Source organism: Acipenser ruthenus, chromosome 44, assembly GCF_902713425.1.
Source record: "Acipenser ruthenus chromosome 44, fAciRut3.2 maternal haplotype, whole genome shotgun sequence".
Lineage (NCBI taxonomy): Eukaryota > Metazoa > Chordata > Actinopteri > Acipenseriformes > Acipenseridae > Acipenser > Acipenser ruthenus.
Window position 1 is genome coordinate 1,414,805 of NC_081232.1, and position 19,700 is coordinate 1,434,504.

Below are 19,700 nucleotides of genomic sequence, written 5' to 3' on the forward strand. Positions count from 1 at the left end.
TTGAACAAGCTCACTTCTGGGTGTAAAATCTATGCAAAAAAGGACTTCCTGGTATCTTGGTCTACGTTGGAGTTTCTGAGGATCAAATTGTTTGCAGAGGCTTTCATCAAGAACTTTGTATTTTGGTGGACTTCCATAACTTGGTTAAACATCTCAGTTGCTGGGGGCAAAATATAAATAACAAAGGACTAACCATTCAAAATTCAAAATTTGATTCTAGTCTAAAAAGGACTAGCCTTTGATAGTCAGATATCTTCTTGGTCTATTTTGGAGTTCCTGAAGATCAAACTACTCGCAAATACTTGTATCCAAACTTCCTATCTTGGTGGACTTCCATAACTTGGTGAAAGATCTCAATTCTGCTGTCAAAATAGTCAGAGAGGACTACCCATTCAAAATCTTGTGTCTTCGTGGTCTAGCTGGTAATACATCTCAATTCTAAAGCATGAAGTTGATTAAGTTCTCAGTAGTTTTGATTCTGAGTTTGAAGTTCATCTCAGTCCACTCTCAGAATGACACGGATCCCATTGTCCTGGAGGGGAAGTGTCTGGTGGTCTGTGATTCTACTCCCACTTCAGAGCCGGCTGGGACGGCGTTGGGAATGTCGGTGCGTTCCGGGACTGGGAAAGTGGCTTTTTCCGCAATTCGGAAAACCAACCATGAACCGTCGGAAATGAGCAACCGTACAATGACGATCTACTTTGATCAGGTAAGGCTGTGTTTACATGTTTGAATAGACTATAAGGACAACAGGTAGCCTTTGGTACATACAAGTCTACCATGGTAAATTTACATGGTCATTTTGCAGCTTTCCCCATGCTTTTCCCATGTTTATACTATGCATTTACTGTAGTTTATCATGATTTATTTTTAATATGCTTTACCACACCTCTCTGTGCTTTATAATGCTTCCCTATGCTTTACCATACCTCTCTGCGCTTTACAATGCTTCCCTATGTTTTGCCATACCTCTCTGTGCTTTATAATGTTTCCCTATGCTTTACAATAGCTCTCTGTGCTTTAATGCTTCCCTATGCTTCACCATGCTTTCACTGTGCTTTTTCAATGGAATTGAAGAAGTGTTTATTTCAACTTTATATCCACCGTGGTTTTCTCCACAGATCCTGGTTAATGTCGGGAATCATTTTGATCCAGCCAGAAGCATGTTCATCGCCCCGAGGAACGGAGTGTACAGCTTCTGCTTCCATGTGGTCAAAGTGTACAACAGACAGACCATACAAGTAAGAGGCAAACCCCACTATAATTAATTCAAGTCTTTCTCTGTGTCTTCAATGACAAATGTTTCGACATGAAGTCTTTCTCAGTGACTTCAATTAAATGACAAACGTTAGAAATCTTTCTTGTGTCTTCAATTCAGTGACAAACATTTCCACTGAAGTCTTTCTCTGTGTCTTTGGTTCAATGACAAGTTTATTGACGAGTTGATTCATGCAACTCGACCTGCCTGGTACATGGATTCTGATGCTGTTTGCAGTTAGACGGGACAAAACTAAATAGCGATTGGCAAGTACATTGAAATGCTAGTTTGCTGATGTAACTACATTAGCTGGTTGAAGGAATTCATTTTCTAAAGTGTTCAGTGGTTGATTGAAGTGAATTTAGATAGCATGTAAACTGTACCAGCTCTAGACCTGCAGGACAGTATAATTGGCAAACAGTGTCTTAGAATGCCATCCATCTAAGCGCCAGCCAGTCTAAGGGCCACGTGTCCAAGAGCAGTCTGAGCTTTGGCAGTCCGAGCGAGGACAGGTAGAGCGAGGACCTTATCCATATCTCTCCCAGTGGCTACTAGAGGCCTAATTCTCACTCTGACACCTAACGTCTGGATCCTCCGTGGTCAAATCTTCCTTCTACCACCTTCAAAACATCACCAAAGTCCGTCCCTCCTTTCCCTCCTAGATGCGGAAATACTCTGTCAGGCATTTGTCTCGACTCGACCTTGACTACTGCAACTCTCTCTATGGCGGTCTTCCAGCACTCAAAATTCAACTGACTGCAGCTAGTTCAGAATGCCGCTGCCAGGATCCTTACCAGATGTAAAAAATGTGAACACATCACCCCCCGTCTTGCCCAGCTGCACTGGCTACCTGTAAAGTTCAGGATTATTTTCAAAACTCTCCTGCTCACCTACAATGCCCTTCATCACACAGGTCCTCAGTACCTCCTCAACCTGCTGACCCGCTATGTCCCTGCCTGCAAGCTCCGAGGTCCTCCGACTCTAGCCTACTCGTTATCCCCAAGCAAAAGCGCCCCACACTTGAAGAACGCTCCTTCAGCTTGTCCTTTCTGGAACTCTCTCCTAGCCTTGGTGCTTTAAATCAACTCTCAAGACCCGCCTGTTCTCTCTTGCTTTCCATGCTCTTTAAGCCTGATATCTGTTACTAGCTGTTGTGTCTTTGCTATTTCTAACTTTTTTAGTTTTTAGTTTTTTTGTTTTGTTTTACTATACTTAATGTATTATGCATTCTTTTTATACTGTATCTTGTAAAGCGCTTTGTGATGGTGGTCCACTATGAAAGGAACTATAAAATAAAATAAAGATTGATCAATTGATTGATTGATTGACAAGCGTTTCCCCTAGAAGTCTTTCTCAGTGTCTTCAAATAAATGGCACACGTTTCCACTAGAAGTCTTTCTAGGTGTCTTTAATTCAGTGACAAGTGTTTCTACTAGAAGTCTTTCTCAGTGTCTTCAATTCAATTATTCCATTTGAACAACCGCTCAATTCCTTGTGTACCTTAAGGGGTTAAACCCTATATTGTCCCATTACAAAATTACAAAATTACAAAATTAAAATAGAAATATGGTAGCAATCGTCTGTTTGGCACTCTGTCTCAGTGAGTCCCTCTCCTTCTCCAATCAACCCCATAATGAGCCCAGTGGGTCCTTTTATACTGTTGCTGGAGCCTTAACTAGCCATCAATAAATCGGTCAGCTCATTGAGGCTCCAGCCACATTCTTCACAAGGTTTTTTATTGGATGGAGAATTAACCCCATCCGTGCCACCACACACAATTCAAAATAATATTAATAATACCTAATGGAAAATAATACACTATAATAACACCAATAACAGTAATATTAAATGCATAAATATATAAAATGGGAGGGCACCGTGTCACAGGAGTTCCGTAAGCTTGCTGTCACCCCAGACTGGGATACTATCTGGGAGAATATTTTTATATCGTCAGCTTCAGCTTATTCATTTTAAAATGGCTCACAGATTCTATGCTACTCCACTTAGGATCTGCTACCATTTTCATCTGGACTCTCCTACCTGCCAGGCTTGTGCCTTGGGAGTGACAGGCACATACAGGCATATGTTCTGGGAGTGCCCGTAACTTTTGGCAGTCTGTTGTAGCTACTCTCTAGTGGTCATGCCCCTCTCTCCTGAGGTGCTTTTGCTGGCTGATGACTCTCAGTTAGCATTGCCATTACAATCTAGGAAGATGGTGGCAGGGATGATGGCAGCCAAGAAAGCTATCCTGAAGGGTTGGGTGGAGCCGTCTATCGCCTTTTCTTCTGTCTGGTTGGACTATTTACATGACATCATTCTTTTGGAAAGATCCAAAGCTCGGCTACACTTAGCCACTGCTAACACGATGGCAACATGGGATACTGCTGCCGATAGTGGCACAGCTGTTTGAGTTAGATCAAGTTCATCAAGTGCATATTATTATTATTATTAAATTAAAGTTATTATTATTATTATTATTATTTTTATTATTATTATTATTATTATTATTATTATTATTATTATTATAAGGACAACTTTCATTTAATTAATTAAAGAATATTCTTAACATTTGAGTTTCAATAGTTTATTGTATTTTGTTGTAATATTCTTGTTTTTGTCTGGATATTATATTGTATTTCTGTAGTAATGTGAAGTTTTTTTTTAATTGTACTGTCTCCCCCAGTTCCCTTTTCCCGAAGGGTGGGGAAAATAATAAGAAAAAAAAAAAATCATTAAAAATAATTGTTCACAAAAAAAAAACATCTTTCAAAATTGCAAATTCGAGACCTATATGGTCAATGGGTGTGCATGGCAGAGAAATGTTATCAAATACAATTGCTTAGCAAGTTACTTCTGTCTGATAGATATGAAATTCCCTTTCAGTGATGTCACTCAGATGAACTGTGATGCTGGTTCAGTGATGTCACTCAGATGAACTGTGATGCTGGTTCAGTGATGTCACTCAGATGAACTGTGATGCTGGTTCAGTGATGTCACTCAGATGAACTGTGATGCTGGTTCAGTGATGTCACTCAGATTAACTGTGATGCTGGTTCAGTGATGTCACTCAGATGAATTGTGATGCTGGTTCAGTGATGTCACTCAGATAAACTGATCGTGATTGTTCTCTATTTCCTCTTGTGTTCCAGGTGTCTCTGGTGTTGAACGGCTGGCCTGTGATCACTGCCTTCGCTGGGGACCAGGATGTCACAAGAGAGGCTGCCACTAATGCGGGGCTCATGACCATGGAGAAGGGAGACAAGGCCTACCTGAAACTGGAGAGGGGGAACCTGATGGGGGGCTGGAAATATTCCACCTTCTCTGGCTTCCTGGTCTTTCCACTGTAATCCCAGAATTAAGAATGGTTAAGATTAGTTAGGAAGTATGAAACAATAATTCCCATTTCTATAGCGCCTTTCATCACAAGAATCACAAAGCGCTTCACACACACACACACACACACACACACACGCACGCACACACGCACGCACACACACACACAAAATGTGTCTAATACAGAATTTGATTAAACAGAAATTCAAAAGTAGATACAAAATGCAGCTTTGATTGTAAAATAGGAAAACTAAGATTTTAAAACAAAGTTATTTTACAAAAATACGTTTTCAATCCCAGCTCACCTGACAGAAGAAGGCAGAGCATCCCATAATTCAGGAGCTTCACAAGTAAAAGCCCTTCCTCCCTTGTCATTTGTATTCACCCTGGAACAGCCTGTAGCTCTGCATCCTGTGATCTAAGAGTGTGGTTAGGAGTATACAGGGGCAGACATTCCCCTTGTAAAAGTTTCCCATAGTAAAGGCAGAGCAAGTCTATGAGTGACACAGACCCATGCCATTGCTCTACAAAATCAGAGCTATCAGTGTGATGAAAAAAGATGATGCAGTACAGAATAGAATAAGAAATCAAATGTTTCATCGCTATCGGATAAGTGGTTCTCCAGATAGATCACAGCAAAAATCTAAGTGTGATATACGGATGGACAGATGTACAGACAGACACCCCTCAATGCCCCAGAATCTGATACTCTCAATAACTTGTTAATCATGTTAATAGCAAGTTTCATCACAATTGGATAGACAATAGCATGTGGCAAATTTGTATAAGGGTACATATCAGATAAGACCATTTTAAATTAATAAACAAAATCCACTTTCTTCACTCTAATTGTGCAACATTTTACCCCCTTCTCCCTCTGCATTACAGAAGTGTTAACCAAGCTTTTCAAATCCATTTCTATTCCTCTCATTAACTGAAGACTGAAGCTTTCAAATCAATTTCCTTTTTTTTTTTTTTGCACAAGCAACATTTTCTCTGACATCAGAGTAATTTACAATAATCCTTTATGAATTGTTCACAATACAACAAACATTTGCAAGTTTTTTTTTCTATAAAGAATATTTCTTTTAATATAATTTGATTTCATTTTGTGTAAATGTTACATATTTTTAGGATGTTTGCAATCTTTCTGAGGTGTTAAATCTGGAGAATCCGAACTGCCAGGCACTGGACCGTCATGTGACAAGGAGAGCAGCTCCTGAAGTCATAGTTAGCACTGACTTACAAAAACACAGCATTTGAGTTCATAAGAAGCACACAGAATGATTGCAAACATAAGACTGTAGGGGGCAGTAGAACTAAATGAAATCTGAAACTAGCATAAAGCAGAATTAACCGGATTTCAAAAATCCACTTTCCCTTAAAGAAGACATTGTAGTTTATAAATAATTAGGGCTTCTAGTTTGGGGTTTTATTTTCCATCTCTCTCCCTCCCTTTAAACATTAATTAATAGTTGTTAAGCTATTAATTACTGGGTAGCAGTGTGGAGTAGTGGTTAGGGATCTGGACTCTTGACCGGAGGGTCGTGGGTTCAATCCCAGGTGGGGGACACTGCTGCTGTACCCTTGAGCAAGGTACTTTACCTAGATTGCTTCACTAAAAACCCAACTGTATAAATGGGGAATTGTATGTAAAAATAATGTGGTATCTTGTAACAACTATAAGTCACCCTGGATAAGGGCGTCTGCTAAGAAATAAATAATAATAATAATAAGCCTTAACTGAAAACCAGATTGTTTAAATTAGCGATGCACTAATAGAAACGAAAGCATAGGAAATTAATAAGATGAATTTGGCGTTTAGAGCCAGATTGTAATGCAGGTTCAGATAGAATCAGGTGAGATCAATGCGTGTCATTTAACTCAATCAAGATATGAGGGTAAAAAGAAACAACTTCCTTTGAGAATTAGAGCTTGATTAAGAAAGTGAATCAGCTCAAAATATGTTTAAAGAGACATCACATGATCAAAAATAAACCCTGGAAACTAGAATCCCTATTTATAATCCATCTTTATTTATTGAAAATAATCTTAAAGCATGCATTGATGTCAAAGGTATTGTCAAGAATATTAATAATGTAGATATTTTTCTAGGTTTATTGTAAGACATTAAAGTTATTGTAGCTCACACAAATTATTTCCACCCATTTTTAACTCCTATTAGCTACACAGGTCTCCAATGTGCAGTTTTAACAAACAGTGAAGGGGTGTGGCCAATTTCACCCTCACCAATTTGACCCAAGAAGTGCGACACTAAAAGCATGGCTTGTGCAAACAGAGGTTTATTTAACCTAGTGTACTTCCAGATGTTTCCAAATGAACATACAGTCCTGTGCAGATCTATTAGAACACCCCATTGCTTCTGTAGTTTTGATTTGTTATGCAATATAGGCAAAGTAGTGACTGTCTAATTGAATTGATGACTTTAATAAGCCACACATGCAATTCATTTAAAATAGTAAGAGAAAGGGAACACAGAGCCACAAATGGTGAAATGCAGGAGGCTTTTTAGAAGTTGTTTAAGATGCCTAATTAAAGCACAAAGCGGTCTAACATTTTCACACACCAGTGCCTATTGTTTTTAAAGCACTGAGTGGAAATTGAAATTCTCACACCCAGAGGTTTTCATGCAGGTGGGTGTATAAAGGATATAAATGATAAATCTCGGGGTGTTCTAATAGATGTGCAAACTACAGTACATGCTTACAATAATTGCACATTTTAACCTGTATAACATATAAACGTGCACAACAGGTACAATCTATGGAAATATGTTGTTAGTGAAACTATTTTAAGAACTGCCATATTCCTGTATTAATGTCTTTTAATAAAAAAAATATCTAAATAAAAACAATAAATTATTCCAACAAAATTCTGTTTTTATTATTATTTAGCTTTTAAGAGGAATATAGGAAATAAAAATGTTGATCGATCGGAGATCCTATTTAAAATACATTTCCTTGAGTCTTATTAGGACTAATAACATTAACATTAACAAGACTGCTAGTATTAACAGAGATAGGCAATTGATCAGATTAGCTGAACCCCTGGAGAGACAGCCTCAGAAGCTACACCGATGGTCCTGATGATCTGGAGGTATTAGGAGCATATATCTATGACAGGCAACTAAATCTGAAGAGCAGCTCCTGTCTGTGTCGCCTCTATACTCTAGTACGCTCAGAGCTCACGTGACTACAGTTTTGTGTTATCCTATTAATTATAATAGAAATGATGTATTCAGCTGTTACTTCATTCAAGTGCAACCAACCACTAACTACCCTCTTTCACAAAGTTACGGTGGTTAATTCTTTAGAATATTTCTCCTTCCCAATCATTCCTGCACGCGCTTTATCACTCAACATCTAAGGCCAAGCGAGTCATTGCCTTAGCCACTCTACTTATGCCGAAGTCACTTTCAGCAAACTGGTTTAACATCACTGTGAAAGGATGGCATCAGGAATGAGACTCAGAGTTAGGAAGCTGCAGTGAAGGTGCTGTTGCACTCGTTTATTAACAGAACTAAACAAAAAACACTGGAGCAAATAAACCAGGTACAATGACCAAAATACTGATGTGGTTTTAGACAATTCCTGTTAGGACATTTTCCTGCCGAAACCTGGAACTGGGTCCATGATTGGAGAAGTCGAATCCATAATGCGAAGGTAAGAGACAGCAACCTGCAGGATACGTGACCAAAGGATACGTGACCCTTTATTGTGAACAAAATTAAACTTGTTCTTTCAGCAAATAACTACTTACACTGATCTTGGATTTAAAAAAAAGAGAAATATTGGCCAGAAAACACAGTGCAGTCGTATCCGTGTACAGAAACACCTCCTAAGAGAACACTTCGCCTGGTGGTGAAACTGATTTTTCCCATTGTAAATGCTCCAGCTAAAGGAACAGGCACTGCTCTTAAAAGATCACCTTCTTGACACCGACAGCGATTCGTTCACAATGGATACAGAAAGTTTTGTAAAAAAACGATTTCCACATCGCTACAAAATGGCATGTAAACAAACATCAAAGTGTGTCGCTGTTTCTCTTGCTGCACACAGTGGGAAATTGTTCGAGTCACTGAACAATTTGGTGTTTCCCGTTCTGGTGAGTTGCTTCACCATTCTGTTAAATAATGCGCATGCCTTGTATATGCTGCCGCATTTTGTAACGTGTGTAGGGATGCTGTGTTAATTTAGTTTGACAGTTTATTAACGTTAATTAACGCTCATTATTTTTGCCTCTGCCATTTTGATACCCCGAAACACACCCGTCAGCTAATACCTAGCGATTGAGGTTTTTGACCATGTTGTTTTGCTTTAGTTTTATTATCGTTAGTTTGTCTGTTACTTTATTATTATAGTTGATTTGCATACACCTTTCTATTGTTTTGCTTTTACTTATTCAGTTCATTTCATATGTTGATGCACGTGCGTCATGACAAGTAATACAAATGTTTTTATTTATTTATTGATTCATATTGTGTCTGGTGGCTCACTCTGTCTTCGAGAACACTTCGGCTATATGAACACTTCGCTTGCTTCCCGAGGGGTGTTCTCTTAGCCGGAGACTGCTGTACTTATATACCTAGGCTACCACAGAGGCCAGGTACTAACCTCCAGCCATACACTCAGAGCTCCTCATACTGACCTCTTTTATACCTTATCTCAGGTATTATTATTATTATTATTATTATTATTATTATTATTATTATTATAATATAGGCAAGATTAAATGTCCCCTGTATGGAAAAGGTGAACGCGACCCCGAGAGAACCGCGCATAAGCAGGAGCCTCAGGCACGAGCTTCCCTTCCCACACAGACAACAGCCGGGCACAGACTTGCATTACCTGCGCGCCTTAAATCCAATTTAGCATTATGTCTAAAACTAATTCTTAACAATCTTACAATTCACAACTTATTTATGCAAAGAATCAGTAAAAGATACAAGTTCACTTTACTGGCACCTCGCTACCCAAAATACCCCAAATACCCAAAATACATCGCACTTAAAAAACAACAACAAATGCATCTATTAAAATACACGAGTCATTCTTCTACCATTCCCCCGATTCCTGACAAGCAGATACACACAGGCTGAATAAACATTAATGTATGGAGTAGTTTTATCTGTCCATTTATAAAGAGAAAGTCAATCATTTTCAGCAGTTTCTTTTTTAAAGCTACTGTGGGCAGAAAACCGCCTTCTGGCTGAGTGATGGATCTCTTGCTACAGTCAGACAGAGAATTACATTTCGCTATCATATGACACAACATGCTTTCAAACTTAAAGAAACTTTTTTTGGGGTATATTCCAGGATCCACCAGATAAGACAGCTTGCAGGTTACTTTAATGGAGAGCAGCATGCTCTCTCCAGGACTTGAATGTTGGTTGTGAGTGAAGCATACAGATACATTATTATTTATTTATTTCTTAGCAGACGCCCTTATCCAGGGCGACTTACAATTGTTACAAGATATCACATTATTTTTACATACAATTACCCATTTATACAGTTTGGTTTTTACTGGAGATGTCATTAAAGACATAATCACTTCAGGACAGGCAATCACCACTTCCTCAAGACAATGACTGTGAGACCACCCTTGCAACTCTTTCTTTCTTTCTTAGCAGACGTCCTTATCCAGGGCGACTTACAATTGTTACAAGATATCACATTTGTTTTTACATACAATTACCCATTTATACAGTTGGGTTTTTACTGGAGCAATCTAGGTAAAGTACCTTGCTCAAGGGTACTGCAGCAGTGTCCCCACCGGGATTTGAACCCACAACCCTCCGGTCAAGAGTCCAGAGCTCTATCCACTACTCCACACTGCTCCAACTCTCCCAGGACTCACAGAATGCTGGTTCACACAAAATAGAGTCTGGCTCCATGACTGCAAAGAATAGTCTACAATAATTGATACATTATAACTTGACCAAAATATCCTTCCAAAAGTGTCTTTCTCCATCTTGTCAGAATGCTTTACTTTATGTACGTGTCGGTGTGTCAGTGATAAGCCTTGGAACGTTAAAATAAAACTTGTTTTCAAGGCTAAATTGTAGGAAAACTCATTTTAATTTATTGTATCTGTTTCCCTTCCTATTATGATGTCTGTCAACTATTCTGAGTTGTTCTGTTGTTTTCAATCTTGAGTTCATTTTTCTCTAAATCTGCCTTTACCCGGCTGAGCTGCTCTGAGCTTGTCTGGAGAATCCTAACTGCTGGGCTCTGAACAGCCTTCCGCATTCCATTCAGATCATGTGATAACCTTTCAACTCTGCCAGCCCCCCACTTTACATTCATACAGACAGAGAGAGTATTGGGGGTGTAGGGCGGAGAGCTGAAAGGTCACACTGACAGCCTTCATGCCAGCATTGAAATAGTTACATGATCAGAATAGAAGTCCCTTCTGAATAGCACAGTACGCAAACATTCAAAATCAGATTACTTTGAGAATATTCTGCCTACCTAATTTGAATTAGCTTGTTGTAATTGAATCAGCCGCATTAATTTAATAAACACTGTCTTGCTGATACAAAAACTCTGGTCACTTTGACCCCAAAGTGCTGGGTCATCAATTCTCAAACCAAGCACAGTATAGAAGTGGATTTATACTGACCCCTAGAGGTGAGGCCATGTTACTGCACGCAAGGACAAACAGTTGTGTAAACTGCATGAGGCTTTATATTGAAAAGATAGTATGACATTAACATCCAGAAATCATTCCTTCCCATCAAAAATGTTAATACAGGAGCACACCACTAATAACGGATCCTGTTAGAATGGAGTTCTGTTTACAACGTATTGATGAGGCGTGTCCCTGCCAAACAACATGGGTTTTAATGGAGAACTGCTCTGGTTAAAATGGACTGGTCTATAATGTATATACCGTTTAATACATCAGTTTTCCTGCTCCACAGGAAGGTCTTTTGCATTTAATACATACAGTATCACTTAATACATACAGTATCATTTTATAAGTACAGTTTTCCTGTTCTACAGGTAGATATTTTACGCAAATAAGGTACACTCGGCACAGTAAATGACAGTCATGGTAGCATTTGTGACATCAGGCAGGAAAAACAGACTGTTTTCTATGTTGCCAAAGTATTTTTTAGTATGCAGCGCCATCTAGTGCACAGCTAGTGTATTGCCAGCTAAACAAAAGGTAATCCAAAGTGACAGATCACTAGATGGCATTCAGTATGATAATGCACCCGTCCAGCAGAACTGGTTTGAGGAGCATGACATCTTCCATGGCCATCCCCAGATCTCAATCCAACTGTCTGAACGATTCGTCATCCCCATCCTCTGCCTGCCTAAATATTAATGAGTGAATGGATCACTGGAGACACCTTCCAAACACCTTGTGGAGTCTGTGCCATGTCAATAATGAGTGAATGGATCCCTGGAGACGCCTTCCAACACCTTGTGGAGTCTGTGCCATGTCAATAATGAGTGAATGGATCCCTGGAGACGCCTTCCAGCACCTTGTGGAGTCTGTGCCATGTCAATAATGAGTGAAAGGATCCCTGGAGACACCTTCCAACACCTTGTGGAGTCTGTGCCATGTCAATAATGAGTGAATGGATCCCTGGAGACGCCTTCCAACACCTTGTGGAGTCTGTGCCATGTCAAGGCTGTGATCACAGCAAACGGTAACCTGACCCTGTTAATGCTTCGCCACACTATAGTGAAGGTGAATTTTTAATGGAGACATACATTAGTGTACAAAGTGTGTGATTGTCTAAGTATTGGTTGACTTTAATAAGCCACACATGCAATTAATTTAAAGTAGTAAGAGGAAATGAACACACAGCCACACATGGTGAAATGCAGGAGACTTTATAGAAGTTGTTAAGATGCCTAATTAAAGCACAAAGTGGTCTAACATTTTCACACATGAGTGCTTATTGTTTCTGTATCACTGATTACTGAGCGGAAATTGAAATTCTCACCCCCAGAGGTTTTCACCCAGGCAGGTATATAAAGGATATAAATGACAAATCTTGAGGTGTTCTAGAAGCTAGGCACAGGGAGAGTCATTGTCTAAAAAACAAAATGTTCAGAATTGGGCCCATGAGTATGAAAGTGATTTTGAGATACATGCATTTTTCCAATGTCTGGATCCTAATTTAATAGTACAAAAATGGGCTAAGCTGTGTATATTAGCTAGGGGTTGTTTTATTACTATGTGATGTTATGGGATACTCAAATTGAAAAATGGGCTATGTCAAATTACAATGTGAAAAAGTAGTCTATGTCACACAGTAAATAAAAAATGACGTCTGAGAGAGGAAAGGAGAAAGCTCAGAGAAAAGTTTTTACAACTCCTCAGCTTCATTCACCCATTTTTGAAGATTCTGATTCATCTTTGGAATATGATTTGTCCCTTAGTGGATCAGGTAAACCCACACAAAAAAATACAAATACAATTAATGTTGTCTGTTTTTAAGTAGTAAACTGGTATGCAAATAGATAACTAAATTAAATAATGGTGCTTACTTTGCAAATCTGTCACAAATTTTACAGAGTGGATGAAATTGTGGAGGCTGTGTGGTCCAGTGGTTACAGAAAAGGGTTTATAACCAGAAGGTCCCCAGTTCAAATCCCACCTCAGCCACTGACTCATTGTGTGACCCTGAGCAAGTCACTTAACCTCCTTGTGCTCCGTCTTTCAGGTGAGACGTAGTTGTAAGTGACTCTGCAGCTGATGCATAGTTCACACACCCTAGTCTCTGTAAGTCACCTTGGATAAAGGCATCTGCTAAATAAACAAATAATAATGAAATTGGTTTCTTAGCCTCAAGAGTTTAAATTTGTTAAGATTTCAATGCTTCTCTGCTTGATATGACACTGTGGAATGTATATACTAATCATGTTACAAATTATATATTTAAATTTGCTTTGTGTTTGTATTTCAAATGAATTTTTATCTGCTTTGCTTAAGCACAATATATATATTTTTTTTTTAGCTCGGGAACGTTATTAAAAAGTGTAGCTGCATCGGTACTGCAGTCTTGAATCCGTGTGCATTAATTGCCATGTTAGTTCTTCAAAAGATCTCAAGACCTCTAGCAATGATTAGATTACCAAGACTGCAAGTTTTGAAAAGTGTAGCGAAGATTAGACAACCTAGACAATATACCTTTCTCATCATTTTTTGAACAGAATATGTGAGGATGAAAATGGGGTCAAGTGCAGCTGAGACAGTGCAGCCAGAAGCTAGTCAGGAAAACGAGAATCATTTTAATGAAGGGGAAGAAGTTGTTTTTGTGCCTAGTGAGTTACCATCTGGAGAAAGTGAGGAAAGGACAGTCAGAAATGGAAGGAAGCGCACTAGAGATGAAGCTAACTGGAAAGCAAATCAGTTGAAATTCAGGGAAAGCCTGCATCAACTACAAGGGAAAAGACATTCCTGCAACAGAATTAAACCCAGCTGAACATAAGTGCAGGTGTAAATGTGCCAATAGACAAAAAGCATTAATTTGTGGCAGTGTGAAAGAGGTACGTCCTAGACAGAGGTGTTCTGATCAAGCAACAGATTATCAAAATAACTTTTCCAGAGGGTATAATTTATCCACTGCAAGTGGAACTGTAAGTGTGGGCAAGAAGTTCTTTCTACAAACAATACAAATAAGTAATGAGCGACTGGACCGTGCCTTGAGGTCACAACTGTTGAATGATGGTGTTCCTAAGCCTGATGGAAGGGGAAAACACAGTAAACATCATAGGCTTGATCTTACTTCAGCTTGTGAACACATCGGCACTTTCCCTCGATATGAAAGCCTCTGGACTAGAACTTATCATACAAATGAAAAGCGTCGCCAGTTCTTGCCTCCTTACCTAACCATTTCATAAATGTATGTGCTGTATTGTACATGGTGCCTAGAGAAATGCACTGAACCTGTGAAGGAGTGGGCATACCGTAAGGTTTTTAATGAAGAATTCAGCCTGAGCTTCCATCAGCCACTGAAGGACACTTGCAAAGCATGTGACAGCTACAGAATTCAAATAACTGCTGAAATAACCACAGAAGAAAAACTGTGCCTGCAAGCTGAATGGAATCTCCATCTCAGAAAGGCACCAAAGCAAGATAATCTCTGAAGTTTTCAAAAACCAAACTCTTCACCTTCGACTTAGAAAAGACATTTTCTACTCTTACACAAGCACTGGTGTTGCCTATTATGCCCGTCAGCTCTGGACATACAATCTAGGTATTCACAGAATGACAGACGATGATGTTTCCATGTATATGTGGCATGAAGGACAAGCATCCAGAGGCCCAAATGAGATTGTATCTTGCATCATGGATTACTGCAGTAAACGTCTTCATGAAGCAAAGACAAGGTTTACAGTGTTTTCAGACAGCTGTGGTGGACATAACAGGAACTTTAAAATGGCAATGGTTTGCTCTTACTTGGTGGTGCAGATGTGGTTGAACAGATGTGTATGACACCTGGTCACAGTTATCTTCCCAATGATGCAGACTTTGGGGTTGTTGAAAGATCTAAATCTAAACATCATGATATATTCATTCCTGAACACTGGATGAAAGTAGTTGAAACTGCCAAAAAGAAGAACCCATCACAAGTTCTACTGGGATCTAACAGTAGATGGTAACAACTACAGTCAGGAATTCCATTCAGATGATGTACCAGTGACTCAGAAGACTGCAGTTTATTATTATTTGTTTATTTAGCAGAAGCCATTATCCAAGGCGACTCACAGAGACTAGGGTGTGTGAACTATGCATCAGATGCAGAGTCACTTACAACTACGTCTCACCTGAAAGATGGAGCACAAGGAGGTTAAGTGACTTGCTCAGTGTCACACAATGAGTCAGTGGCTGAGGTGGGATTTGAACTGGGGACCTCCTGGTTACAAGCCCTTTTCTTTAACCACTGGACCACACAGCCTCCTTATGTTTTTGATGATGAGTCCTAGAGTGAGAAGCTTGAAAATGACTGAATGGTGATCATACTGTAAAGGATGTAAATGAATCAATCCTAGAGGAAGATCTCCAACTAGATCACATCTTTACAGTGGAAATAAATCTGAAAGACTGTAATATAGTTGTTTTAAAGCTACCTAAAAAGGGAAAACTTAGATGTGTCACAGCAAAAGTTCTTTCTTTTTCACAAAGCTGAAGATGATCCACTTTATTATGTTATATTATTTTTCTTTTTTACATAAACTTTCTTTATATTGCATGAGAACAAAAAACATCCTTAGAATAAAACTGGACTATGTTATAGTCTTGGCCAAAAAAATATAAAAATGTTTCATTATTTTAAGTTTAACAATTATCTGCTGTATTATTGAATTGTGTTTTGTCACACTTGTACTTTGCTTGAACAAAAGTTATTGTATTTCTTGCTCTTATTGTATTACTTGTATTGTAACACTTGAAATGTATTTGCTTACGATTGTAAGTCGCCCTGGATAAGGGCGTCTGCTAAGAAATAAATAATAATAATAATAATAATAATAACAATTAGAACTTAAAGACCACAGTGTAATGTTCCTCTTCACATTAAAACAAATTTTCTGATTTTTCTGCAGTCATTAAACTTTGACCTTTTTCTACAAAGTGATGATAATAGACATTAGATTTCCTGGAATTATTTTGTCAACTATATGTACTTAGAGGCAGCTTTTAAATCAGAAGAATACAAATGCTGTGAATGTATTGCCAGGAAAATGTCAAGGCTGGCGCAATCATTTATAAATAGCAGTTCTGCAAATCATAGACTGCAGATGGAACCGGCTGCAGCCCCAGTTTGATACTGCAGCGAGATGAGATTGAGTTCTACACACTGCCACTACTAACAGATGGGGCCTCTTTCTGTGTTCATATCAAATTAAGACAGTTGGGGGTGGAAGTAAGTAAGGATTTGGCTTCATCATGTAATACATTACATCATTGTTTACACCGGTATTGTAGCTGAGCCACACTGATACTTGTAAAGGACAGGGTAAGATAGTGACATAGCCATCACCTTATTTAATTCCAGTGGACTTTACGTAATAACATTTAAGAACGAGAGGCCATTTGGCCCATCAGTGTGCATCCGGTTCCTGGTAGCTGATTGATCTCAATACCTTGTCAAGTTGGGTCTTAAAGGATCACAGTGATTCAGCATCAACAACATGACTAGGTAACCCATTCCATCCCCTCCCCACTCTCTGTGTGAAGAAGAGTCTCCTTCAGCAACATGACTAGGGCAGCCCATTCCATCCCCTCACCACTCTCTGTGTGAAAAAGAGTCTCCTTCAACAACATGACTAGGTAGCCCATTCCATCCCCTCACCACTCTCTGTGTGAAGAAGAGTCTCCTTCAACAACATGACTAGGTAGCCCATTCCATCCCCTCACCACTCTCTGTGTGAAGAAGAGTCTCCTAATCCTAAGACTATCTCCACTTCATTTCCAGCTGTGTTCTGAGGTCCTGGTTTCTGTGCTGTGCCTAAAGTATTGGTTAGGGTTACTGTGTCAACTCCTTTCAAGATTTGAAAGACTTCAGTCGTGTCCCCCCGGATTCTTCTTTGTTCAGTTCTTCCAGCCTTTCTTCGTAGCTCACTCTTTAAGTCCTGGGATTCGTCTGCTTGCTCTTCGCTGGACTCTATTTTGTATAAGTGCTTGTTTTCATTCATTCCACTAGAACATGCTATATTCAGTAGTGTTAGCTGTTAATGTGTATAATAACTGAACTCAGGAAAGGGTTAAGTTTGGGCTTTGATTTAAAATACTTCCTTTTCCATGTGAGAATGTGGATGGAATGGAGTAAAATGTGGACCTTGATTGGAGGTGAATTATTCAGTGTGGTTTAAATGATGCAGGTGTGTATAAAAGGCTGAACCTGGTCTGTATGTTCAGTCCTATAGATGCTGGGGTTAAGAAGGCGCGCCAGTGGGGTTGGTGTGAAATGAAATGAAATGAAATGAAATGAAATGAAATTCAACGTGTGACTGTATATTGTTATTATTTGTTTAGAAATAATTTGTTTTCCTTTATTTTTGTTAAATAAAAATGCTCTGTCAGTAGCGTCACGACTTCAATGGCTGCTTGATCTCATGCGCCAAACCCTCGCAGCACATACATATACATATATATATGTGTGTGTGTGTGTGTGTGTGTGTGTGTGTGTGTGTGTGTGTGTGTGTGTGTGTGTGTGTGTGTATCTGTGTGTGTTAAATGTTTTATTTAAAATGTTCACAGTTTAAAAACGAACTGCCACACCTTTTAGTTTTCATGTGTAGCTAGATGGTGTGTAGCAATTCCTAGATAGTTCTACTTCACCTGGTAAATGTTCCATGATACTGGCTGCTTTCACTCTCACTCTCCTAACCCTGTGCCCCTGCCTCTCAGACAAACCAGCCTCTATCTCTCTTTTAGATACTAACCCCTCTAGGGCTGTCTCTTTTAGACCTTCTAACCCTGTATCTCTCTCCCTGTCTTTTAGACATTCTCTCTCTCTCTCTCTCTCTCTCTCTCTCTCTCTCTCTCTCTCTCTCTCTCTCTCTCTCTCTCTCTCTCTCTCTCTCTCTCTCTCTCTCTCTCTCTCTCTCTCTCTCTCTCTCTCTCTCTCTCTCTCCACAGTGGTTTCGTCTCCCTTTCTCTTATGGGGGGCCGTCTGTGTAGTGTGTGTGTGTGTGTGTGTGTGTGTGTGAAGGAATTCTATGTGATTTCCGCGCTCGGTTTGAATTTGGGTTCCCGCCGAGCATGCAGGACAGCGAAGAGCAGACCGCAGGGAAACTTTACAACACATATCCGACGACCGACAGAGTGCAGACGTGCGAGGGAGGAAACTGCAAACACAGAACGTACACTCGCCCACACAGATCACAAAATGCAGAACTTGTATTTGTTCTAGAAAGACTTGTGGAACTCTATTCCGGTTGACGTCAGGCAGGTTGAAACTTTGGATTATTTTGAAGTCTAAATTGAGAACACGATTTTTTTAATGTGCTTTTATATAATTGGTTGTAACTGCAATGTATTGAGCTATAGACTTATCAAAGTGCTACCATTGCCCCTTGGTATATTACAGAACTATTATTGCATTGTCATTGTAGTGCCACTGTCTGTATGCATTGCCGCTGAAGATCATTTGGGAAGGGAACAGTTAGCATGCTGTGGTACCATTCTACCAGCCTCATCCCATTGCAGCTGACCCTCATTGTAATACAGAACCCGGGCCACTGTCTGTCTGCATTACCATTGAAGATCCCTTTGATTTCTCTCTCATCACAGTTAAAGGGTTTCTGTATTAACACAAGCTGGCTCCTGTATGTCCCACTGCATGGTGGGTGAGGTGATGTAGTGAGCAGATGGATCACTCTGAGTGCCAGGATCCCAGAGTCTCAACACCAGCCTTGTCACAATCTGTTTGCTCTCTTCTTCTAACAAGCCAGAGGCACAGTGGCATTGCTATACTGAAACACCCTTTGCCTGGCAGCCTGCCACATGTATGTCTGAGTTAACCCTTTAAAGACATGGTTGATGAAAGGAAAGCTTGAAGGGGTGGGACAATTCCACCCTCCAGGGGACCCAGGAAGTGCAACATTAACTGAAAACATGGTTTGCAAACAAATAATTATTTAACCTTGTGTACAACTAGATATATCGTGTTTTAAAATTAAAATACATGTTTGCTATAACATGTGTTTCTTTCAAAACTGCACAGTTGAGACCTGTGTCGCGAATGGAAAACAGAAAAAGCACATGTTTTATATTATCAGTGGTATTAGAAATGCTTAGGTGGGATAAACAATACATAGTGGTGAATCACAGTGTGTCAAACAAGAGAAATCCATCTTCAACGTGAAATCAATGTGAAAACGGCTTGGAATACAGAACCCGTTGATTGAGCACCCTCTTGTGGTCATTAAGGAACATAACCGTTTCGTGCACGGCTACTGCTTATGGGGACAGCTAGTCCTTATATGTGGACATTAGGAAGACGCAAATGCATGATAGCTTCATATCAGCTGAGCTTTGAGCTAGCCTGTGTAAAATCAATAGCAGCCAACCAGCAATGAAGCGCAGCTCCTGGACTCAGATTTATAATAAAACACAA

The 19,700-nt window shown here is 39.5% G+C and overlaps 1 protein-coding gene across 1 annotated transcript; it reads left to right on the forward strand.

Annotated features, from left to right (window-relative positions):
• Nucleotides 1-251: 251 nt before the first annotated feature.
• On the forward strand, nt 252-7,475 carry si:dkeyp-74b6.2 (cerebellin-1). The gene is made up of 3 exons (XM_033998026.3): nt 252-709; nt 1,122-1,241; nt 4,408-7,475. Exons 1-3 carry the CDS (start codon nt 446-448, stop codon nt 4,603-4,605), a joined length of 582 nt encoding a protein of 193 aa, XP_033853917.1. The 5' UTR covers nt 252-445; the 3' UTR covers nt 4,606-7,475.
• The last annotated feature ends 12,225 nt before the right edge of the window (nt 7,476-19,700 follow it).

Bases quoted from the DNA above. Each gene is read 5' to 3' on its own strand.
- si:dkeyp-74b6.2 (XM_033998026.3), top strand. From the start codon at position 446: ATGAAGTTGATTAAGTTCTCAGTAGTTTTGATTCTGAGTTTGAAGTTC. The intron at 710-1,121 runs GTAAGGCTGTGT...TTTTCTCCACAG, and splicing joins TGACGATCTACTTTGATCAG to ATCCTGGTTAATGTCGGGAA. The intron at 1,242-4,407 runs GTAAGAGGCAAA...CTTGTGTTCCAG, and splicing joins ACAACAGACAGACCATACAA to GTGTCTCTGGTGTTGAACGG.